This window comes from Lolium rigidum, chromosome 2, assembly GCF_022539505.1.
Source record: "Lolium rigidum isolate FL_2022 chromosome 2, APGP_CSIRO_Lrig_0.1, whole genome shotgun sequence".
NCBI lineage: Eukaryota > Viridiplantae > Streptophyta > Magnoliopsida > Poales > Poaceae > Lolium > Lolium rigidum.
This window is the reverse complement of record NC_061509.1, coordinates 216,960,340-216,985,201: the sequence shown is the minus strand read 5'-3', so window position 1 is coordinate 216,985,201 and position 24,862 is coordinate 216,960,340. Positions and strand designations below refer to the sequence as shown.

General features: G+C 44.4%; 3 protein-coding genes across 4 annotated transcripts; 1 reads left to right on the top strand and 2 right to left on the bottom strand.

Annotated features, from left to right (window-relative positions):
* The first annotated feature begins 7,971 nt into the window (after positions 1 to 7,971).
* LOC124692956 (transcription factor BHLH089-like) lies at positions 7,972 to 10,091 on the top strand. 2 transcript variants are annotated; one of them, XM_047226397.1, is made up of 5 exons: positions 7,972 to 8,499; positions 8,634 to 8,978; positions 9,059 to 9,340; positions 9,424 to 9,502; positions 9,919 to 10,091. In XM_047226397.1, exons 1-5 carry the CDS (start codon positions 8,170 to 8,172, stop codon positions 9,954 to 9,956), a joined length of 1,074 nt encoding a protein of 357 aa, XP_047082353.1. In that variant the 5' UTR covers positions 7,972 to 8,169; the 3' UTR covers positions 9,957 to 10,091. The 2 variants fall into 2 exon arrangements, with proteins under 2 accessions (XP_047082353.1, XP_047082352.1); XM_047226396.1 differs by having other exon boundaries at positions 8,631 to 8,978.
* Positions 10,092 to 12,722: 2,631 nt separating this feature from the next.
* LOC124692957 (universal stress protein A-like protein) lies at positions 12,723 to 15,671 on the bottom strand. Its single transcript, XM_047226398.1, has 5 exons — positions 15,212 to 15,671; positions 14,710 to 14,789; positions 14,308 to 14,426; positions 13,571 to 13,647; positions 12,723 to 12,966 (listed from the first exon to the last, which is right to left on the bottom strand). Exons 1-5 carry the CDS (start codon positions 15,450 to 15,452, stop codon positions 12,941 to 12,943), a joined length of 543 nt encoding a protein of 180 aa, XP_047082354.1. The 5' UTR covers positions 15,453 to 15,671; the 3' UTR covers positions 12,723 to 12,940.
* Positions 15,672 to 19,175: 3,504 nt separating this feature from the next.
* LOC124692955 (tubby-like F-box protein 5) lies at positions 19,176 to 22,088 on the bottom strand. The gene is made up of 4 exons (XM_047226395.1): positions 21,269 to 22,088; positions 21,077 to 21,164; positions 20,211 to 20,343; positions 19,176 to 20,130 (listed from the first exon to the last, which is right to left on the bottom strand). Exons 1-4 carry the CDS (start codon positions 21,653 to 21,655, stop codon positions 19,458 to 19,460), a joined length of 1,281 nt encoding a protein of 426 aa, XP_047082351.1. The 5' UTR covers positions 21,656 to 22,088; the 3' UTR covers positions 19,176 to 19,457.
* Positions 22,089 to 24,862: the final 2,774 nt, after the last annotated feature.

The following is a 24,862-nucleotide window of genomic DNA, read 5'->3' as shown; positions in this document are numbered from 1 at the left end:
TTTTTCTTGTAATAGAGAATATATACGTATTTAGAGCTTGATGAAGAGAGTAGTATAAATTCATAGTGTGATTAATTTTGCCAAGTGTAAATAGGAAATAAACTAATTGTGACCCCATTCACGCGAAATGAGTTATAAATAAGTATAAAATGTAATTAATTTTGCTAAGTGTAATGGGGACATATATTAGTGTTATTAGTATTTTGATAGAATAAGTTATAACAAAAAAATGTTGCATTTTTTTAAAGTGTAATACAAATATGTATTGGTTACAATCATAACTTAACCAAATGATTATAAATATATAGAAAGGTTTTTTTATTTCGCTAATTGTAACAGAAAAATATGCATAAATCTCTAATAAAATGAGCATGGAATTGATATTAGCGCGAATACATTGTGACATGATAAAGTATGCGCGGTGGAGTAACCAAACGCCGATGACAATGACTTAATGTGTCTAATTAGTGAGTTTTGCAGAAATTTTAACTGAGATGGGAACATCAAACCCAACAAAGAAAGACTACGCTTGCAAAGCGCTCCATGGCCATTTGCACTAGACAATTGTGGGCTCGTTCTTAATTATGTGGAATACAGTGTTGACTTTTTTAGAACTCTTAGAGCAAGAACGAAGTAGGGGAGGAAAAGCATACATATGTAAAAGTACGCATGATCATGCTTGTTCTAAATCTCTCTTGAGACAAGCATCACATGGGTTGTGAGTGCCTTCCTATGCCGCGACATGTCTAGGATCACAGAGCTCCTCTAGGATTGGAGGTAGATGGTTGCAGTGTCCAAATGTTTGGGTCCATTTTGTAGAAACATAGTCATGATTTTACATTGATTCATACTCCATAGTCGTACTGTATACCGACACTATCGAAAAAATGAGTGCCCGACTCCAGATCACCTTTGCAAAGTGCGCTCGGATAATTAATAGTCGTTTGGGAGTTCTAATTTCTCGCTGGTCAAAATTCAATTCAATAGAAAGAAGAATTTGCATTTCGAGGATAATTGCCCATTTCCTCCAAAGTACTTGCCGGTAACTCCACCAGAGCATAATAATGCCTGTTGCACTCTGATTTTACATCCATTTACATTCATCCTAGTCAGATAGAACTGAAGCAAAGGTTAATATACTGCCAAGTTGAGGCTGCATATGAGGACAAAAAGTAAATTTCAGTGTCCACAATAATGAAGGTAAGGTGATCTGCACCACTAAACAGGTGAGGATCGATGATGATAGTCCTAGAGGCAACCAGCTGTGCGCACTGCAGTAATCCAGTATGTTTCAATCAGATCGAGTCTCGGGAGAGAAAAGGGCAGTGCTGCTGGATCTATGACAGCAATCCCACATCTTTGATCACTTTTGAGCGATTGATAGGCTAACAAGAGTTGGTGACACAGACTCAACGCTTAAACATATCGGATGGTGGAGCCAGCCATGCAATGTATCTTCCTGATGGTAGCTCCTCTCTTTCAAGAACCCTCCTTAATGCTCCAGCTAGTTCTTCCATGCATGTCCTGTTAAACTTTATTAAATATAATTTGCTTTCTGTCTTCATAATCTTTCTTCTTCAGCTAGCCCCTTTTACACGAAGTTGATCTTGAGGATGGGGAACGCCACACGGGACAATAAGGTGGAGCGACTGGGCATGTGGGGGTGTCTGCTGGGCAATGGTTTTCAGGGGCCCTGTTTGCCGCACCGGCAGAGATCCCCTCTGCCCCGCCTCCCGCCGGCAGCGACAAATACAAGACAAGCCACACACACAACCCCCACCCCCACCACCACCACCCATCGCAGTGCATGCATGGGCCTAACCTGAGCCCATCCATCCATGCATCGACCTGCAATTGATATCGCCTCAAGGAAGAAGAGGTTCAGAGTTGCTCACCTGCACCTGCAAGCTGCAATGCACACACTCGCATGGCCGCATCTGCTCGACCTGACTCCGACTGTGCCCGTGTCTGCCCACAAGAAGAGGAACGCCCTTTCCCCGAACAGGAACCCCGTTCGAGAGTGCGTTGCATTGTCGATCGGGCGCTGTTTGGCAGTGTTGCGGAGCAGTGCAGGGCCGACAAGTGCAAACAGAGTCTGCATGCGATGATGGGGCTGGGCGTGTAGCGTACGTATGGGGCTAGAGCACGCACGTAGTCGTGGTTACTTCCATCGATCTGGCGAGGGTTCCCGATAGGCCTGCGTGTGGTGGTGTTGGCGCTGGACCTGTACATGATGCGACCACGCCGGAGCAGCCGTAACTTGGGCTAGTTCTACCACCAGCCAGTAGTTTAAATTTATACTTCATCCGATTCATATTAAGTGTTATGGTTTCATCCAAATATAAACTAAAACCACGACACGAAAGGGAGTAGCAAATTCAGCCACATCCCGATAGTAGCGCCGGACATGAATTCGTCATCCAGTTGCAACCCTAATAGCCTCTTCACGCCGGCACGACCCAATATAGTGTTTGCACACTCACATCACGGGCCGTCCTGTAGGAAGCGGCATGGGAGCGCCGGACCGTCAAACACCGCGCTGGCTGGTTGGACAGCTCTATCATAGACACAAACCGGCCGTCGCATAACTAATTACCGGCCCACCAAACAATACAATTTGATTAATTTGTCAATGGTTTCCACAGCGGGCGCAGAGACGTCTCGTCGTTCAAGCAGCTTCCTCGCATGGCAGCGACTGCACAACTTTCCGACGAGGCGCAAAGACGAAGACAATGACTACAACATGTTCTACCGCTAGTTTAGGTCAAATTTCACTCAGATTGTAAAATATTCCCAAAATTTTGATGAGATTCATTGTTTGGCGTTTGAATTTAAGTTCTAAAAATTTGAAAAAAACCTAGTTGTGGCGCCGCTAGGGGGAGGCATCGCCTATAGCGGCTACTAGTATTGGCGTTAGACAGGGCATGGGAGACACTACTGAAGATGCCCTTATAGCTTAATTCATACATGAACACCATCCATTTCATACAAATACCACACAAAAATCACAATATTCCAAAAAGAAAACACTGCAACTCCTCTGGCCGCAAAAACAACAGAGGAATCAAAATCAGCCTTGCATAAAGTGACAAAACAACTACACTATTGCAAGTCTTATCAATCATCTAATAGTAAGTACCGGTATCGGAACAAGACTGATAGCGCCGGACGAATTAAGCCGATGTGCACTTGCACTGATCATCGTATTAGCGACGGCGCAAAGTGCGATTCCGACAGTAATGGCCAAAGAGAGGGTTGTTATCATTAATCCGGTGACCTCGTCTCTTAATGCAGTCTACACGTACGTGGCGGGCGTGGTGTGGTGGGGGCTGGCCCTGGCCAGGTGCACGCAGAGAAGATAGAGGCATAGAGCAGTCCATCCGCTGTTATTGCAGCAGCTGTCACCTCCCCAATCGTCCTTTTGTAGCCTCCGTCAAAATTCAGAAAGCCACCTCTCGCTTCAGTCGATGCTCAAATATATCCTTGATTCGTTATTCATTTGCACTGCGTATTAGCAACAAGAAAGATGAACACCTAACTAGGACTTTCTCCGTCCCATATTATAAAATGTTTTGGTAAGTTGTCTTAGCTTGGCCTGACGTTTTATGGCATGTACAACAATGATATCTTAGCAGTGCCAGGGAGGATAAATATTGAGGTGGAGAAAAGAGAAAGTTTAAAAAGACTTTGGCTTCTCTTAGCATAATATTTCTCACCATATATTTAGGATGTCTCGTTACTAAAGATCGATAAGAATAAAAAATAACTCATTGTACATCATGTTTTATTGTTATATCTAGATTACATGCTAGGATTAAGATAAGATGGTCTTATCAACTATCGTGCATGCCCTTGTATTGTGGGACGGAGAGAGTACTCCCTCCATCCCATGAAATATGTCTGAGATTTTTTCAAATTAGATGTATCTAGACACTAGTTGTATATAGCTACGTCCGAATTTAATAAATCTTAGATAAATTTCATGAGACGAAAGAAGTACTATTTAGTAGCTTCTATTAGGATAAGGTGTATTACTTCGCGGTAGTCAATCATAAGCCGGTTAGGCTTAGCCAAGGATGACAGGAGCCCACCTGGGCGTAGAAACTCAAGATGATCACAAATATATATATGATGAAAGATATTCAACTTTGTCGTGGGAAGAATATGAAAATTGTGTTTGTCTATTGCTTCATATGAGTTAAGTAAACGTTAATGTATGAATCTTGTTACGTTAAGTTGCGCAGTTTTCGCGAACATTGTTCATGTCAAACCAAGGGAAAGACAATATGCACAATTAACATGGAGGCGCATTGACAGAACATGAAAATACTTAAAAGAAAAATGCAACCAAGATAATATTTTTTTCACGATGACAAAAGGTGAATAAGAAATATCAGCTATTCCAGATAAAATCCTTATAGACAACTAGAATTGGTTATTTACTTACACCTATACCACAAAAATACACACACTAGAGACTTCTATCAAGGTACAAGTTAGAGTATATATGCACTATGGATCTCCCTACGCCAAGGTATTTATGAGAACTGAAGTCATGATACAAGTTTGAGTATATATACACTATAGATCCCTGTACGCTAAGGTATTTATGAAAACTGAAGTCATTGCTAACGCATACCAATATAACTCTAACTTTAGGTGGCATAAACTAATTCATGCAGGCATATCGTTTTCCCATTTATATTTTTTCTCAGATCCAAGAGAATTCAAACAACAAATGGTTATTAAAGGGAACTGCATCGATATGTATTAAACAACTAATATAAATATCAATGCAATCATTTTAATTTGTAGTGATAGATGCTAAATTGCATAGTAAGAAAGCTTACCTAAATATTCAACGACGTTGTTTCATGGTTAGTTGCGCTTGCAATAGAAAGATACACGAACTAGTATATGATTGATTGATGAAGTGAGCAATAAAAATAGATAATGCCATTAATTTTGCTAAGTGTAAACAGAAAATACGATAATTGTGACCCCATGCACGCAGAATGAGTTATAAATAAGTAAAAAATGTAATTAATTTTGCTAAGTGTAATGGGGTTGCATATTAGTTTTAATAGTATATTGATAGAATAAGTTATAACGAAGTAAAAAATGTTGTAACTTTTTCTGAGTGTAATACAAATATGAACTTGTTACAATCATGCATTGGTCGAACGAGTTATACAGAAATAAAAAAAAGGTGTTAAATTTTTCCTTATTATATGCATTTGGTATTTTGGATGTTGATATAAAAATATGAGTACCTGCAATCTCATCTCATTGTTATTAGAACCATCATAAGATATATTTTTGTATTATATGTATTTGGTATTGTGGATGCTAATATATTTTTCTGTATAGTTGGTCAAACTTTATAAAGTTTGACTTTAACCAAAACTAATAGGCATCCTTCTATGGGAGGGAGTATTTCCGTGCGAAGCTCCTGATGATCTGTCATATAATTTTTTTTATTTCATGGTGTATGTTGATTTCTAATGGAGTGGTCAACTAGTTGATGCTTAAGAATAATATTTTAGTTAAGAATAATCTTCTTCGTAAAGGCTGAACAAGAAATGATCGATGCCATTTTTGTTGTATAAATTAATGAGACTATTGATCATTTACTATGTTTAGATTTGCCTAAGTTAAGTTAATCCGGTAATTTATCTCGTTTGCTTTTGCTCTAGTAGATAACCATGACTTGGTTAGTTGGTGCCTGGTGGATTGGTTATTTCCCATACTGTCTCAACGTAGATTAGTGCTCTGTTGGGGAGCAGGTGTATGTTGGATGATTGGGAAGAGTAGAAATACAACCTGTTTGAAACAATGTTTCAAAAATCATCCAACTACAGTGATCTTCAGGTTGTGTGGCCATCTTAACGGTTGGTACATTTTGTAGAAAACCAAGATCGAAAAAGGGCTCAAAGATGGTGCTATGATGATCAAGATGGTGACCGAAGTCTCTTATTCTCTTCGTCATGGCTGGGTGCGAGAAACCGGTGAACTGATTTGAGACTGTGTTGGTTGTCTTGCTTGTTTTATATTAAGTTTTTTTTACCTTGGTAAGCAAGACAGGTCCTCTGATGGAAATCGACGAGCGTACTCTAGCTATTGTTGGTTTTTGATTAAGTGGTTTTCTAATTCCCGACTGATCGGGAATTTAGCTAGCGCACGATCCCATTGGATCGATTTTTTACTTCCGTGATCCTCTCTTTGTATTTTGTGTGTCTGGGCGGGCTCGGTTTGAAGAGTCCACTTGCTTTTTTAAGTTATAGGCTTGTGTTTATCTAGTTATAACTTATTCTCAAAACTAATCTAGTTATAATTTTGTTTGTTGTGATTTTATTTTTTACCAGACTTTGTATAGATTTTACTGTAAACTTATTCTTTTGGCGCACATCCTCCATGTGTAATTCCATATTTTGTGTGCCCTCCAATAGTACGTCAATAAAATTTGTTTTGCTTGAATGGCACAAATCCCGATGATTGATGTTTTTCTGTATTGCACGATGTCTGCTTGTGGATTGTGACAAAACATTGCATAGACTCATTTTTGTAATTTGTGGTTGGTCGACCTTTTTCAAATGCTATTACACATATGTATGTAATTGCGCATATGTGTGCAATTACACACATAATTGCGCATTTATGTGTGAAATTGCATACATGTGTGCAATTGCACATATAGGTATAATTGCATACATGTGTGCAATTGCACATATACGTGTAATTGATTACATGTGTGCAATTGCACATATAAGTGTAATTGATTACATGTGTGCAATTGCACACATAGATATAATTGCATGCATGTCTGTAATTGCACATATACATGTAATTTCACACTTTATACGTAATTTTGAAATTTATATATAATCTCTTTTTTGTTTATTTTTTCCAGTTTTAATTTGTAGCTCGGTTTGTATTTTTATGTGTAGTTATTGGGCTTCTACTTGTCCATGATAGAAAAAAAGGCTGAAACAAAAAAACATTGAAGGAATTCTAATTCCTTTTTTCATCCCTTCGTAAGAAAGCCAGTTTAAAAAGGCCCATAATAAACCAATTAGGGAGGGGGCCGAGTGGATGCAATCCATGTCAGTATCAATCGATCGAGCGCTACCTAAATTCTCGGACGACCGGGCACTAGCGACGTCCTTTGATTAATGGCTATTGTCTACACATTATAATTGACTGATCTCCATAATCTCGTATTATTCATGTAAAAAGTGAAAAACAAATATTATTTCTGGAATTAGTAAAAAAAGTGTATTATTTAAAAAATCGCACCGAAGTCTCTTATTCTCGTCGGCATGGCTGGGCGCGAGAAACCGGTGAACTGATTTGAGACTATGTTGGTTGTCTTGCTAGTTTTACGTTAAGTTTTTTTTACCTTTGTAAGTAAAACTCTGATGCAAATCGACGAGCGTACTCTAGCTTTGTTAGTTTTTGATTAATGGCTATTGTCTACACATTATAATTGACTGATCTCCATAACCTGGTAGGTCGATTTGATAGGAGTTGTTCATAGTTTTTTTTTTTTTTTTTTGAGAAACCTCGTCACAAGGGCAGGGCGCTCCTGCATTGCCATTAAGAAGAAGAGGATCGATCCAATTAATAAGGGAAATTGAACCCAAAAACCATACACCGCGCGCTTAATTTACGGAAACAGGCAAAGTCACACACTTGCAGGAAAAGGCAAATGTAGCAAAGAGCTAATTACCAAATAGTAGACAAGTTGAGGGGCTGACTGAGACTTGTTAGCCACTGCATATGCCAGCTGAAACACAGGGACCCTCCACTCCTTTATCCAGGCAGCCCTACCTCACATGATCACACCTAAAGGGCCAAATCCAATCGCCCAGCAAAAGTACGATTACACAAATGCTTCTACACATCCACCTATCATCCTCTCTATATATATGGATTAGGAAAAATTCCAGGATGCGCAAAGGAGGTCGGGGAGAAAGGGACACGCAAACTTCAGGCACAAGTCCTACGCCGCCTCGCCTAGCTTGCTTATCTTGGAAGAACCGTTCACACACACCTATAGCTAGCTAGTTGTATGCACTACACCTAGAGAAAGAATCAACCAAGACTTCGTCCCAAATCAATCACCAAACCATCCCTAGCCAATCTTGATCTCTGAAACACACCCTGCTAATGGCGCACATCGGCGGCGGTGGTCCGCTATCTTCCGGGAGGGGTCAACAGCAGGAGACGTCCGTCGTGGAGAGCCATTTCCAGGGCTTGCTCGGCGACGTGATGGTCGACGACGACAGGTACCGCGCATTGTGCGGCGCGTTCGGTTACCTGCAGCAGCAGGAGTGGCCGGACCTGAGCAGCGCGTGCTACGCCGGCTTCGGTGCGCCGGTGCCGGGTGTGGCACAGGAGACCAGCAACGGCGGCAACTCCTTCTCCTGCAGCGGCAGCGCCAGCAGCGGCGGCGGCAACTCCAGGAAGAGAAAACCAGACGCGCATGCCGACGCAAAGGTGAAAATCTTATGTCTGCGTACAGCGTACGGTGCGCGCGTGCCTGTGTCGGGCCGCCGTGTGTTCACTACGCCGGTACTTGTGCACTGCTGCTGCTGTCTTTGACTGACATGAGTGCGTTGTGTTCGCAGAAGACTCTGTCCCAGGGTGACTGCAAGAGGACCAGAGGGAAGCAGCAGCAGCTCTGTGATCCTGATCAGAATGCAGGTAAAGGGAAGCCGGAGAGGCCCAGGCCGTGCACCAGGAAGAAGCCGGAGGTGGCGACCGCCGGCGAGAGGACCGACTACATCCACGTCAGGGCACGCCGTGGGCAGGCCACGGACAGCCACAGCCTCGCCGAGCGGGTGAGGAGGGAGCGGATCAGCGAGCGGATGCGGTACCTGCAGGAGCTGGTGCCCGGCTGCGACAAGGTCGCCGGCAAGGCCGGCATGCTCGACGAGATCATCAACTACGTCCAGTCCCTCCAGAAGCAAGTCGAGGTACGTACGCCGCTGCTTCTGCTTCTCCAGATTGTCGTGTTCAGCATCAGAGTCTGATGCTTCCTGTTGTTTGGGTGCAGTTCCTGTCCATGAAGATCGCAGCCTCCAATCCGGTGGTGAACTTCAACATCGTCGACGACCTCTTCGGCGGCAGGCGTCCGAGCCCTGCCATGGCGCTGCCGCTACACGGACAGCTCGACCCGTCCTGCCTCCAGATGAGCGCCATGCAGCAGATGCAGCACCCGCAAGCTGCAGCGTTCGGGCTGGAGATGCTCGTCGGCAACCAGTGCCCGCCGGCACAGAGCGCGGCTGCCACGCCGGCGTCGGTGTCGGCCGGCGCGTCGGTCGAGTCATGCCTCGACGTACGTGTCTGGAAATCAGTTTCGTCATTGGCAGAGTATATCATGCCGTTCTGAACTTCGTATTTTTTTGTATATTGTTGCAGGTGAACGGAGCTGCTGCTTGGGGCATTGGCTCCCAGAATTTGTTCGCTGGGTTTGATGCACAGTTCCAGTCAGTACAAAGTGAGTAACTGCTTCTGTGAATCCAACGTTGCAGATTAATCCACATGTGGAAGAACAAAAATATAGAGTTAGTCAAGGAAACATAGATCATGTTACAGTTCAGTTCAGAGTAGTAGTCATCACAGAGCCGATTGAAGAACTCGACCAAATACAAAAAAAACTCAAATAATATTTCTTAATTTGTGCAAATTTGGGTAATCTGGAAGATCGTGGGGTATAGTTAGTAAACCACAGGAAGCATGTGCCCTGAAGTCATGAATACACTGAAACTGGAATAAGATGTTTAGCTGGTCTTGTAATGCAATGCAGTTTCTGTTGGCATGCTATGCTATGTTAAGAGTGAAGAATCTGTTCTGTACTATTTTTAACTTGACATGAGCAGTTTCCCTGAATCCAGCTGTTACTTTCCCTTGCAGGCGATTGTTTGCTAGACAGCCTCAAAATGGAAATGTGAGCAGGATTAATTCTCATTCCTGAAGCTTTAACAACAGCAATACTTGTGGCTGAAGATTCTTTATTCATAGCAACTGTACTAATGCAGTATTCTGCTGGCAATGAAAGTAGAAATACATGTGTGTGAATTTATATATTGTTTGTCTTGCTAGTGTACTAAAATCATAAGCAACCCGAAATTCTTCAATACAAGCTACACAGTGGGTTCAGATTACAGAAGGTTCAGAACTTCAGATTATAGGCAAATATACGCAGATTTGATGCACATGATCTCCAGGGCTCCCGGTTTTCAAAATATTTGAAAATTATATTTTTATGTTTCAAAAAATCATAAAATTTATTTCATGAATACATACATATGCCATGAATACTCATGCGAAGTTTCGGTAGCAATTATGCTGTGTTTGGAGCTACAGAAGAAAAAAACAAATTTATGGCTGTGTATAGGGATAATTTTTGTCAGAAATTTTTCTTTTTATATAATTCATAATACAACATATTTTCTTCCGAAATTTCTACAGTACATTCATAAGATTTCTATGTATGTGCAGATTTAAGCTCAGATTTATTGGAGTCATAGAAATATGTTTTTTTTTATCGGGAGCACTGGTGCCCATGTGCCAAAGTTACTTTTCGCAAATACTTACAATATATACACTCGATACCTTGTTAAAAAATAAAGAACCTTACTACAAACAAACCCATAACAATATGTACACATTTTATCTCACTAAACTGAAACTGCAACAGCAAACCAATGCACCTCTGTCTCCTACTTGTCCTCCACCCTTAAAGCACAGACTGTTCACCAGCTTCTGCAAAGACATGATTCAACCTTACTTGTTACTCAAAGTATAAGATAATTCGTCTGCCCGTCATCGCTGACAATAACTTCTGAACAAGAGAATAGGTGCACCCAGATGCCCCTCGAGCAAAGTATATTGTTTCACAATTTTCATGGGTACTACTCAAATCTAGTACTCCCTCCGGTTCATATTAATTGACTCTAATATGGATGTATTTAGACATATTTTAGTTCTAGATACATCCATATTGAAGTCAATTAGTTCTACTCAAATCGGAGTATCTCTTAAACCATCGTATATGTTTTCCCATTAAAAAGAAAAGATATCTTTGCTCACCTTAAGATTCGATCAACAAAACTACACTAAACCATTGTTAGTTAAGTGGATCATTAATGGCTCATTGTGAATGTTTGTAATCACCATCAGTGTTAAAATAAATGAGCCTTTGTTATCAAGTGAATATTTACCGTGAGGAAGACCAAAAATTACTCTTCTTTTACACAAGACATACTTGCAGAGGAATGAAAAAAAATCATTTGCTTGTAACTATTGCGGAAAAACAAATACATACAACTAGATGATGTTATAATCATCCGTGTGCATCTAACAATGCATGCCCATGTCAAAAAAGGATAAAAAACAATGCATGCCAATATGAGCATATACAGATGCGCATGCTAAACTTGGCACTAGAACATATGTATCTGCCCTCTCTCAAAGAAAAACATGTATCTGATAACATTATTTTATTTCGTGCAATAATTATAAACTATGAAGGACTATGAACTTGAACTAACTTTTGCCTGGGACAATGATAACTGGTGGTGCTTTACAGTTGTTGAAGCAATACTCGCTGACACATCCCTGCAACACGCTACAGTAAAAAAAGAAAAGGTTCAGATGAAATTCATAATGAAACTCCGACTCATGTGCAGCAATATGACCATAAATCAAATGGTAGAAAAAATAAACAAGATAGAGCATTTTTTAGTGCCAGCTGTGATTTCAGAACAAATAATCAATCTAGTTTATGTTCTTTTCATGCATTCGGTGAAGCAAAACTACCCACAAGCCCGCAATACCCAAGAAGGCCCTTTATTTTGGTCTACTGGTCAACGAGGCCTGATTCTTTAAAAAATGAATAAGATCATGGGCTAAGCAGTCTGCATTTTAAAATGAACTTGAAAAGCAGAAGATCCAGACACAGAAGTATGGACACTGTAAACTTGCTATTTACATGGTGAATGTGTGCAATTTTATCTGCTCACAGATAAAGTATGCCAATGTTCCGAAGAAGACATGTAAATTGAACAGGAACAAGGAAAGGACTTTGGCAATATGACTTCCGAGTCAGTGGTGGAGCTCCCATTCCGGCGAGGGTGGCCTCTGCCATAGCTAATTTCGGTAGTTAATACTAATAACCCTATTGCTCAACCATATTTCTGGCTAGAACTAGCGCCAAGCTCAGTTTGATGTCTCCTAGGGGAATCAGTTTTTCCTGTAAGCTATCAACGCCTCAAATAACATATACTCATGAACAGCTATGCGCGGTGCACCTCTGCCCTTACTTGGAGTATACTTGATTTGTGCAAATCTGGCTATACTGGAAGCATGTGCCATGACTCATGAACACACTAAAACTTGCATAAGCTGTTGCTCTGGTCCTGTAGTCTAAATGTCTAATGCAGTTTCAATTAGTAATGCAGTGTACTAACTTCAGATGAACATTTTCCCTGAATCCAGCTGTTACTTTCCCCTGCAGGTGACTGTTTGCTAGACAATCTCAAAATGGAAATGTAAGCAGATTAATTCTCATTCCTGGAGTTTTAACAACAACAATACTTGTGGCTGAAGATCATCATTCATAGAAACTATACTAATGCAATATTCTGTGGGCAACGAACGTAGGAGTACATTTGTGTGAAGTTATTTTTTTTTTGTCTTGCTAGTGTACCAAATCATAAGCAATCCACAATTCTTCAATACCAAGCTACACAATGGATTCAGATTACAGACGGAAGTTTCTTACAGACAGACACTTACAATATACACTCACTACCTTGTTACGAAAGAATCTTACTACAAACAAATCTATAACAATATGCACACATTTTATCACACTAAATTGAAACTGCAACACCAAACCAATGCACCTCTGTCTCCTACTTGTCGTCCACCCTTAAAGCACAGATTGTTCACCAGCTTCTGCAAAGACATAATTCAACCTTGTTACTCAAAGTATAAGATAATTCGCCTGCCTGTCACCGCTGACAATAACTTCTGAACAAGAGAATATGTGCACCCAGATGCCCCTCCAGTAAGGAATATTATTTCACAACCTTATTTTGCCATGAAAAGGACAAGATAACTTTGCTCTCATTGTGAATCGATCAACAAACCTACACTAAACCATTGTTTATTAAGTGGATTGTTAAATTCTTATTCTGAATGTTTGTCATCACCATCAGTGTTAAAGCAAAAAATGAGCCTTTGTTATCAAGTGAACATTTGCCGTGAGGAATACCAGAAATTATTCTTATTTTACACAAGACATACTTGCAGAGGAATGGAAAAATCATTTGCTTGTAACTATTGTGGCAAAAAAAAAACATACAACTAGATGTTGCTAGGAACATCCACATGCATATAACAATGCATGCCCATGTTAAAAAAGGAAAAGAAACAAAGCATGCCAATATGAGTATACACAGATGCCCATGCTAAACTTGGCACTACAACATGTATCTGGTAACAGTCTTTATTTCGTGCAATATTTATGAACTATCAATAACTAACAGCATGAACTAACCTTTGCCTGGGACAATGATAACTGGTGCTGCTTTACAGTTGTGGAAGCAATACTCACTGACACTTCCCTGTAACACACTACAGTAAAAAGGGCAAGTTACAGATACTTGATAATGGATCTTTAACTCAAGGCAATAAATATGATCATACATCAAATGGTAGAAATAAAGAAATAACATAGAACATTTCTTAGTGCCTGTTGTGATTTCAGAAAAAATAATCAAGCAAGTTCTCTGAAAGAGCACTCTACGTGATGTTCTTTTCATGCATTAGGTGAAGCACAACTAGCCACAATCCCCAAGAAGACTTTTTCTCTCTCTATCTACTGGTCAACGAGGCTCGATTCTCGAGTACTGAATTAGATCATGGGTTAGTTATCCGTGTGTTCACAACAAGATCCACATAAGGAAGTACGAACACATGCAGACTTGCTTTTTTTTAGAAGGTGAATGTGTGCAAATTTATATGTTATCATGCAAATATTCCAAAGATATATAAATTGAAGAAAAAGTGAAAAACAACAAAAGGAAATGCAATACACCTTTACTGGACTCTGGATATGCAAACCTTAACATGGTGGGCTAATAGTAGAATTAGGACTTGAGACCAGATATTTTGCACTTACAAAGTTTGCCAACACAATGAACTACGACGCCAACTATCAGTATTAGGTTCAGTTACTCGGGTTATCAAAGGTCGACGCAGTTGCAACAGAAATGTGGTTTGGGAGTCAGGTACCTCTGAACAAGGCCTCTACCACGTGTTCCAAGAATAACAGCTGCTGGCTTCAGTCGCTCTGCTTCTCGGCAAATAACCTTCCCAGGATCCCCGGCAACAATCCGCGCCTTGGTATGGACCTTGAAATTTTTTCCAATGAAAAGCACATGTGTCAATTCCTTATGCAAAGTTGCAAACCATGGAAAAAGAAACAGATAATATGTATGATTTCACAAATATGAACACTGCACAAGAAGTAGTCTGCATGATCTGCATTAGAAAGCTGCTCATGGCATCGCTGTAGGCTCGCAGCACCGCATTTTAAGCTTGGAAGGCAATACATGAGGCACACAATTGAATCCATCACATAAGTGCTTCTTTCCGCGACAAAGAAATTATCCAAACATGAGTAACCGAGCATACCAGTGACACCTTGAATGCTTCGACGGCCAAATTGTCCATTAGTTCTTGACTCTTGTCATATACCAGATCATTGTGCACACCTACAAAAATGGAACATCACATTCAGCCCCAGTTTCAGCTGAGCACAAGGTCAGAATCCCAGATGATTGGATGATCTCACACAAATTCAGAATATTATCAAATGCCCCTGGATTATTCGAGACTATAAACAAAGCAGTAAAGCCAGCACGCTGAACACCCACGAAACTAACAAGGCTCCAAATGGAAGCCCAAAAAAGATCTACTGATTGACAACGACGGCACTGGGCATAATCAAACAATTCAGATTATCAATTGGCCACAAACGATTAGGAAACGTAAATTGCATCAGGAATATTTCCCAGCCCTAGCTCTGTGCCCGTACAAGGTGCGTGTTTTTTTTACCAGTGACTGTGTGACGTCGATAGAGTACAGAGAGATAGGTTTCAGTTCAGAGGAGGATGAGGATACGGATGGACTCAACTGGAGACGGCGTGGACGAGGTGCACGGTGTCGGCGATGCGCGCGAGGTGGATGATCGCCCAGTCGAAGGCGTGCTTGGAGTTGGGCCCGAAGTCGACGGCGACGAGCAGGTCCCTGCCGCGGCGGCGCTCCCCGGTCTCCCGGTCGAGCTCCGGCGCCGGGTCCTGCACCACGGGGATGAGCCGCGGCAGCACCACCTCCCTCCAGCTGTACTCCTCCACGTCCTCCTGCACCGTCTCCATGGATCCGGATCCGGGTCGCCGCCGACGAAATCCGATAGTAGTACTACTAGAACGTTAACGGCGGCGTGCACTGCTATCTTATCGTTGGTTGGTGATCGCGCGCAGTAACTCTGCCAAGGTTTCGTGCACGCGTGATTCACTCGCGGTCTGACTGACCCTTCTCCTCGTCGGAACTTTGAATGCTCCGAGCGGACGAGAAGCAGACTTGTGCTTGACCAAGAGGAGTAGTTTTCTTTTGTTTCGTGCAGTGCATGTGCATATGTTAAAGTTTTTATTTAAATTTCATTATATTTTACAGTTTTGAATGAAAGCCTAGACTGCTTGCCGTCCTTCGAGCGCTCGACGGCCCAGTCGCGTCGTCATCTACCACCTTCCTCTTCTTCTCTGCCGCCACCACCGAGCACCGCCACTCCCTCCGGAGCCCCGCGAAAAGAACTCGCGTTCTGCCACGTACTCAAGGAGCCGCTGCCGCTCCTCCGCGAAGAAGAGGCGGCCCGCCTCCTCTATCGGTGCTCGTTGGATGGAAGCGTCGACGACACTGCTCCTCCTTGGCTTCCTCACGGGCAGGGGCGTAGTCTTCAGTCTTCTTCAGCGACTCGTAGGACGCGAGGATGACCCTCTGTTCTGCCGACTGCTCCTTCGGGTTGGGCCCGTCATCGCTCCAGCAGTCAATGTCGTCGTCGTCCGCCTACTCCTCCGCGACCGCCGCCTCCCGCCAATGTTGCCGCTCTGTGTTGAACGCCGCGTGAGCCACCTCCTCCTCTACTGCCTCCCGGTCTGCGTTAGCCCTGAACTACGTGTTGAGCGCCGCAAGCTTCGGGTCCTCCTCGATGTCGTTGTCGTCGCGTTGGAGAACTCGTCGAACTCAGGGAAGTCGGTCGGGGGAGGTGGAGGTGGAGACGGTGGTGGAGGTGCCTGGCCGCCGCCAGTGCGGCTCAGCAATACGTAGGTGGTGGCTAGGCGATGAGGCATGTTTTCGTGGAGGTTGAGGGGAGGATTGCCGACGACTATGGTGGCGATAGCGAGCGGAGGCGACCTTTTATAGCCGATGGAGGCGCGGGAAGAGGCGGGGAGAAAGCGCGGGAAGCGGTCGAGAAGGCACGGGAAGATGCGCGGGGAGAAAGCGTAGGAAGCGGTTGAGATGGCTGGAAACGGTGGAGAAGGCGCGGGAAGGCGGACGACAGCAGCTCATGGAGGGGACGCCTGCTCCGCCTTGAAAACTGGCATCGTTATTATGGCAAAACTGCAACGCTTCTGTTCGTGTCGATGACAAGGTGGGTCTGCCACTCGTGACACGTCTCCGCATTGCGTCATGCGTCCTTGCAAAATTCCATGTGTAGCGGGGATAGGATCAGGACGCGAGACAGCGTAGTGGACCGTGCCGGATCGAAAAGGGCTTTCAGGCACGCGGCTAGGGACAGTAAAACGTTCGATAGCCACAAATCCTTTGGAGGATGTGAATGGAGATCTTTACATGAATAGTTGCATTTTGTGTTTCTGTTTTTATGTGACACTATTTATGTTTGATTTATCTTTTTCATTTCTATAAGGGTATTCTAGATTTGGTTATGCAAGTTATAGAAAATACAAACACATATCTTATGAACATGCACAATTTTATTTCTAATTTTTTAATATTTATAATTTAAATTTTTAAAAATGATATCATGGTATCAATCAAATAAGATGATGTATCAGTATCACTGGGCCTAGACGCATGGAAAATTTCAGAGTTCACGGGAAAGTGCATGGCCTAGCTACGGTCAAAGGATTAAACGCTGCCATGTGAGGTGACGCAGAGGAAGGAAGACCACGGAGAAAGCGGCAGACGCTTAGAGCATGTCTAACAGGCCCCGTATAACCCGCCCACCCCGTAAAATTCCGGCGACATACGGGGCAGGCGCGGTTCGGGCCGTCTAGCAGGCCCCGTATTCGGGCCGCCCCGTTTCGGCGGAATACGGGGCCCAGGAAATCGGCCCCTTCGCCCCGTACATATAGTGGGCGCGAGGTGCGAGTGAGGGGTTAACCCCTCGCTCGCAACCCTAGCTCCGCCGCGCGCCGCCGCCTCCTCCTCCTGCTCCGGCGAGCAATTAGCCGCTCCCCGCGCCGCATTGCACCCCCAAGCTAGGATGGACTCCCGCCGCCGCGATGAGGGCATCGCCGGCGAGCGGATCGAAGCGATCCCGCTCGCCGGACACCGTAGAGGAAGCGTGGCGGCGGCAATGCAAGAGATCCGCCGCCGGCAGCCGTGCCGCGGCCTGCAAGTACAACGGCGCCGCGTCCGGTCCCGGAAAAGCTAATCGACTTCGCGCGGGGCGGCGCCGGTTCATCGAGGATCCGCCGATGAAGCCGATGAGCGGGCTCAAGTTCGACGAGTGGCGCGCCGGCCGGGAGCGCCGCCGCCGGGCGAAAGAGGCTTGGAGCAGCGGGAGCACCAGCGCTAGAAGAGCTCCGCTCGCCGGCGATGACGAGGAGGCCCGGACTTGTTGAAGGAGCTACGGCGGTTCTCGAAGGACGACGCCAAGAGGAAGAGGGCAATCGAGGAAGAGGTGGCGGCGGCCATCGCCGCCGCGAAGGAGGCGGAGTTGCGGGAGGCGGAGGCGGAGGCGGACTCGTACCTAGTCGACCTCCCGAGTAGGATCGCGCATTACTGGATGTAGAATCAATGTAATCCGTAGTATGATCAATGAAATCCGTAGTATGATTCATTGAAATCGAACTTCCGGGGTTTTTATTTTTGAAAATACGGGGCGAAATACGGGTTCTGCTAGACGGAATGCCTCTTTCGTTGCCAACTTTTGGATACGGGGCGAAAAAGCAGCCAGATACGGGGCAGAAATATAAGGGGCCTGCTAGACATGCTCTTAGCCAGGCCCCACCCGTACTCGAATGGGGGCCCACGGCGCAGTAACACATCGTCTGCCGTACGATGCCCTTCTAGAAGACGAAGAAGATTCAGCGGCTCGCCAGTCGGCCGGCCAGCAACGAAGAAGACGAAGGCATTTTGACAACGACGGAGATGAAAGAGTATGAAATTGCTTCTCGGCAGGGCGTGGAAACCCAAGATTACCGATCCAATAAGCCATCTCCGATCCACCCTCGTAAAATATAAGAAGAAAAATGGCTATCTGCTTCGAGGTTATCCGGTGATGGTTAAGTAAACTCTCGAATTCTCCTACTCGTGTGGCATAAATTCATCGACGCGGCCATGTATTATATCTGGTAGTCTGATACAAGTATACTCCTAAGTTGCGATTAATTTAAGCAGGAGGTTCATCATCCTGTAAGAGTAAATATCATTTAGGATCGCAGAAACGTGCTGGAAGATCGACCAAAGTGATCTCTGTCCCTCAAACAGTGAAGATAGACTATATGAAATGTTCCAAAGAAGCAGACACGCAAGATACTTGGGAATATCTGGCAACCAATCAAACCACCGTGAGAAGCATGGCAGTGTTCATCTTAAAAACAATGACCGAAGCCTGACGTTACCCGCAGAGGCAAACCTCCCTCAAGGTCCATATTTGCAGCAAAATCCTTTGACAGGTTCAAAGCAAATCCCATAATAATGTGGAAAAGTAAGCGGACACCCAACCACAGCCTTCGCAGGACAGGAAAATGACAATGATCAACCTCAAAAGCTAGCAGGAGAAAATTAATGAGCTTGCCCACATTAGCAATCTAGCACGAAAACTTGAAAGGAGAGACCTGGCAAGATGAACAAAATGTCCATAACATCCATAAGGCAGTGATATGTCACTGCTAAACATTCCATGAACAATAATACATAGCAGTTGGTTACAACAGATCGCTCAAATCTTCCTGGCGATTTGCCAAGACACGAGATATCATTGCCCCGTCCTTGATCTGGCTAAACTACCAATCCACCTACCATTTCCCAATGGGGCGGCGTCCCGAGACAAAATAGATTTGAGAATTTACAGCATCCAAGGGGGCAGGTCGTGTCTGGGCTGGCTTGGCCTGGTTAATGCCTTCTCCAGCTGGTTATTCGCACGCCGGTTTGGTGTCGAAGCTAGTCAGGCAGATAGCGAAAGCCTGGAACGCAGAGAGTGGATACCTATAATCCATCGTGAATATGTCTTTCCCAATCTTCCCAAACTGGAGGATGACCTTTTCCTGCTCTGCAGCAGGAACTCCAAGGGAGGGATCGACCGAGGCAACGAGCTGGAAGTTCTTGACCGATGCTACGGTGACACGCCCTCGGAAGTTGAGGCACCAGCACTGCAGCTGCTCGTGCCAGCGAGGAGCTTTATTCTTCAGAAGCAGAGGCACCTCACTAGTGGTAATTGGTCCAGATAAGTCGGCGCTGAGGCTTGTTGACGAGAATTCCATACTTGGTTCCTTTCCTTTGCTTGTTGATAAGGTGGGCATTTGTTCATCAAGCGAATGGATGATGCCAGTAGGGGTTGGGGCCTTCCCGCCTTCCTGAATACACATGGCTGGTATTGAGTGCATGGTGCACTGCATTCTCCTTGGTCCTCGGTTGCGCAGGACTGTGAGCTCATAGGAGACGGTAGCAACATTGTAGTTGCCTAGTGGCAGTCTTGGTGACACTTGCTTCGAGTGTCTTTTACTTGGCTTGTTGTTCGGCAACACCACAGCATCACAGGGAGGCTGGCTGTCGAATATTGTGAACTTTGTGCCAAGGAAGTTTGGCCTGATTCAGGAGAAGATAATGTGATTAAAAAGGAGAATGTACAGATCATATAACTTAGCCAGAAAATGAAAAAAACTTACTTCAGTTTGCCAACATAGGTACTGCTAGAATGAGAAAAATCATCAGATATCAATGAAATCGCAAAAGAAGTCCTGGCGGCACGTCTGATCTTGCGGGCTGCAAGCAAAAGCTTGTCGTTTTCCCCATGCAAAGCTGCATTGCATACAAATGAACACTAGTGAGTAACTTTGTTGGCACTGATTGAGCACATCTAAACTTCAGTATAAGATCCGTGACTGTCTAAATCTCTGTAAATGCATCAACCCTAAACAGGATATGGTGCAGGTTATCTTTCGGAATGCATCCTGCTCAATACCCTAGCAAGCCTACAGTCTACTGCACATGATGTCTAGCCTATTCTGGTAAAAATTAATGCACCGCATCAAAAGATTGGGTTCTGCTTCTGGTCCTGCTCCATTTGACAAGCCAAGAGTAACCCCAAGTTCAATTTAATGTACGGAGTAGCAAGAAAGGAGATTTACTATGGTCTATAAATGGTACTCTCAGTTACATAATTACAGAGTTCCAAATAACACTCCTATTAACCAGTTACAGTTGGCTTTCTCAATTTGGAGTTCAGGACTAGCGATCAATAAAGCTCTTGAAGTCGGGAAAAATCCTTATAAGACATTTTTATTATTATTCCTGCAGTAATTAGTAGTATAGACTCAAAAAGAGAGGCACACAATATCCATGCGTACGCTCGAATATGCATGCTCTCATGTAATGGGAAACGAGTATGATACATGCAGAACAACAGAGCCAGACTGACATTCCAGCACAAGAAAAGAATCATCGAAACAATACATCTTGATGCAATAAGAAATAGTAATGGAACATAAATGCAAAACACAGATGTTCAAGCAAGCAGGCATGATTGACTTACATGGGCTGAGGCCCAGGTAGAGGAGATAGGTGGACGTCGCCCTGTCCCTCCTCACAAAGCACTGCACCGGATGATCACGAGGCCCCGGCTGCATCAAACAACCAAGTTAAGCATCTAAACTTTCAGGCCTAGATGAGCAAACAGATCATGGCAGAAGAATGGATGGCATTTATGTGAGCAGACGGTAGATACCTGCTTTAGGGAGATCGGGAAGGTGATCCTGCCGCACTCCTCAAGAGTCTTCACCACATCCTTTGTGATGTCGCGCCACGACCGGCAGACGGCGGCGCACGCCACGACCTGGCGCCGCGCCGGCCACACCGCCTCGCTGGCCTCCACCCTCTGTATCACGTCCAGCAGCAGCTCCGGCGGCAGGTTCGCCCACTGCCCCTGCTGCAGCGGCTCTTGGCCCGGCCGCAGCGGCTGGGGCTGTGGCTCCGGCCACAGGCCGGGCCAGGAATGCCGCGACCCCCCGCGGCCGTGGCCGACGCGCCCGTCGGAGACACCGCCGCGCCTCGACATGCTCCCGATGCCGTCCCTCATCTCCTTCAGCTCCCGTACAATGCTCTTCAGAGACATTGCGACTTGTGGCCAAATGCTGTCGCTCTCGCTCAAAGAAGGAACCCTCTACCGCTCCATGGCAAGATCCGCCATTACGGGCGAATCTAATCCAGAAATGGCAGGAGACAGCTCATAAAGTAGTCGCCACCACTCCCGCATCAACCCCGACTAAAATAATGGACATTTTTTGAAAAGATCTGAAGCACGGGGATCCGAAAGAAACCGAAATTTTGGGGGGCGAATTTGAGAGGATTGGCGAGCAAGGATTCGATTTTTTACTGGCACGCCAGTTCGGATCTGGCGGAGGAGGCAATGCAGCAAGAAGGCACCGGAGAAACCGAGGATTTTTACTCGGGTGGCCTCAAGATCCAAACTTTCCCAGCTTCCACAGCTCAGAAATCTAAAAGGTCGGCTCAAGAACGGATCGAGGATCCTCCGTTCCCCTCATTTCTTCACCCTAGGCACTCCAGACTTGGGAATCACCCTCACTTGCCAGCCTCTGTATTTCTTCACGGCACCTCTCTCCCTAACTCCTCCTCTCTCTCCCCCTCGACCTCGGCTCTCTCTCCTCTCTCTCTCTGAGCTGCAGCTCCTGTGAATCCTGTGTGTTTGTGCGTGGGTTTGTATTAGGGAGAGGATAGAGGAGGGTTGCAAGAAAACAAAAGAAATAAGCGGAGACGGGTTTTTTTATGAACGGTGGGGGCAGCTTTTGGGGGAATGCTTTTTCTCTCTTTGAGTTTTCACTTTTCAAGGTGTGGTACTCGCAGCTCCCGAGAACTCACAGCTGCCCAACAAGAATCCTATGGCATGACTCGTGAGGACGGATTGTACACGAATCTGACAACGGTATGCTTTGGCCATGCAGTTGAGCTGCTCGAGTGATGAGGTTGCTGCGCAATTACATGGTAAAAAGGCACTTTGTGGTACGAAGACTTTATCAAAGCATAGAAGAAATAAGGAAAAAAAATGTCAAGGGGTTTGGGGGGGTCAAAATATTAGTCACCCCCATCCTCGTTCTCTTCCCTTCTTCGGACTTCGGTGAGCAAAGCTCGCTAGGTCGATGGTAGGGGTGATCGAGGGCTATTCTCTCGCACGGTGCAATGTCAACCCTAATTTGTGTAACTCACCTCACCGGTCATGGCGATAGTCGATCTCTCGGCCTCGGCCTGAATGTCGCCGTCTTGTAGATTTGGGCACAGATGAGGTGGCAGCAGCGACACATTCTTTGTCCGGCGACCTTCCTTTTGAAAACGGGAAGGTGTGACAGTAGCCAGATGTAGAGCGCATCAAGATCCTCCTCCTGCGACGCGGGTGAGCCTTGGCCCCTTTCAACATCAGGATCCTGCTAGCGAGATGACACCAGCTTGTAGGGAGGTTGCTAGTGGTGGCTTTTTTTACAAGTATGCAGATACTCTTGGTGAAAACCCATGATCTTGCCCCTGGTGGAACAGACATTGAAAATTTTCACATGTTGTGCCCTTGATGAAGATTTTAGATCAAATCAATTCCACGTATAACGACCCTAAGTTTTCACATTTGGTTGTACCTGTCAACGAGCGAAAATACCTTCCTAAAGGCGTTGTCATATAATAGCATGATTCCATCCAATTGCGGTAGATGTTGGGGAGGACAATTGTGTAGCATGGGTTTCATTTTCTTTCTATAAACCGCGTTATTTGACATTAATGTTTGGATTTGCTTGACATTATTAATTAATCAATATTATTTCCTCCATTCACTTTTAATCTACATTCTATAAATTGTAAGATGGGTTAGTAAGTTATATAATAATGCTACTTTATATGTAAAAGAACCAATTCAAGCTATATTAAAATTAACGACATTCATTAAAGAGTGTATGACTGTGTTGCTTTCTGTGTGTGTTGATTAGTACCGAGAATACAATCAATGTCTAAAAGCTAGAATGTACATTAATATGAAACACAATTTTATTCTAGAACGAAGATTAAAAGAAAACGGAAGGAGTGGCTATGTGTAGTGATGCAGAAGTCAGGGTTTATCCTCTTTTCTAAACTTTAAAAAAAACCTTTGATCAGATTTAAAAAATGATTGTATATGTAGCTCTTTATTTTAAAAAATTCCGAATTCATATGTAGAATGGATTGCGTCGATCGCTCTTTGTTGCGTGTTACGCAGAATGAGTTCACAAGCGAAGTTGTATGGTTTCACGAGGTTAGTGTCTCTAGGATTAGCCCTGGACATAGCACCATTGTTACCTACTTGCTTAGTTCAGTACAAGAGTGACAAGAGGGTGAGAGGTGCGCTTAGGCATGATTCAGCCAAAAGTGTGTAATCTGTCTCGGACACACAAAATATCCATGCGCCTACTCAAGAGATATTGTATTGTATTGTATTGTGTTGTGTTGTACCCTACTGTATTGTATTATATTGTGTTGGTGCTTATTTAAACTAAACATAAGTGATTTACCATATATTTTCTCTATTTTAAAGTAAGTGCCGCAGCTTTGTCTTAATGTGTAAATACATCCACATCTAGACAAAGCAGCAACACTTATTTTGAAGTGGGGAAAATATATTCTACCAAAAGTATTGCTTGAACATCCCCGGCGTTTAACTAAATTACATGTTCCTAAGTTGATTCGCTGAAGTTTTAGAGAACGATACCTTTTTGGTATTCCAGATTAACATGCATGGAGTGCTTCTCAGTAAGTTACTTCCTCAGTTTCCTGAATCTATTATGGACAAAGAAATTTTTAAAACCCCAAGGAGTTCCTCGCCATAAAAATTCCATGAGCCCATGCTCGACGGGCTTGCTGGCCGTTGGACCTTCAGTATAAAGCAACTCTAGCAGTAGCTTTCGCTTCATAGATTTGAGCAATGTACACAACACATTGGCACATACATTCCCATGTATCCGTACTAAACTATTTGGATGACACTCACATCGTGGCAGACATGGTCACGAGGACGACAGCCTTGTTGGTTCCCGTTGGCACGCTACACTTGGCATCGTTGCATCTGCATCGCTCGACTACGCCGTTCAACGCACCATCGTCGTCATCAGGGCATCTCCAACCGGCTGACCCAAACGGACTGGGCCATCCGGTTTGGACCGTTTGGGTGGTCGAGCGGACACGCGGACAGCGGCCCGCGTCCGCGTGTCCGTTTGGGTCGCGCGCTGCGCCCAACGCGCGGACGCATCGCAAAAAACGTAGAAACAGGAAAACGAAAAAAATACGAATT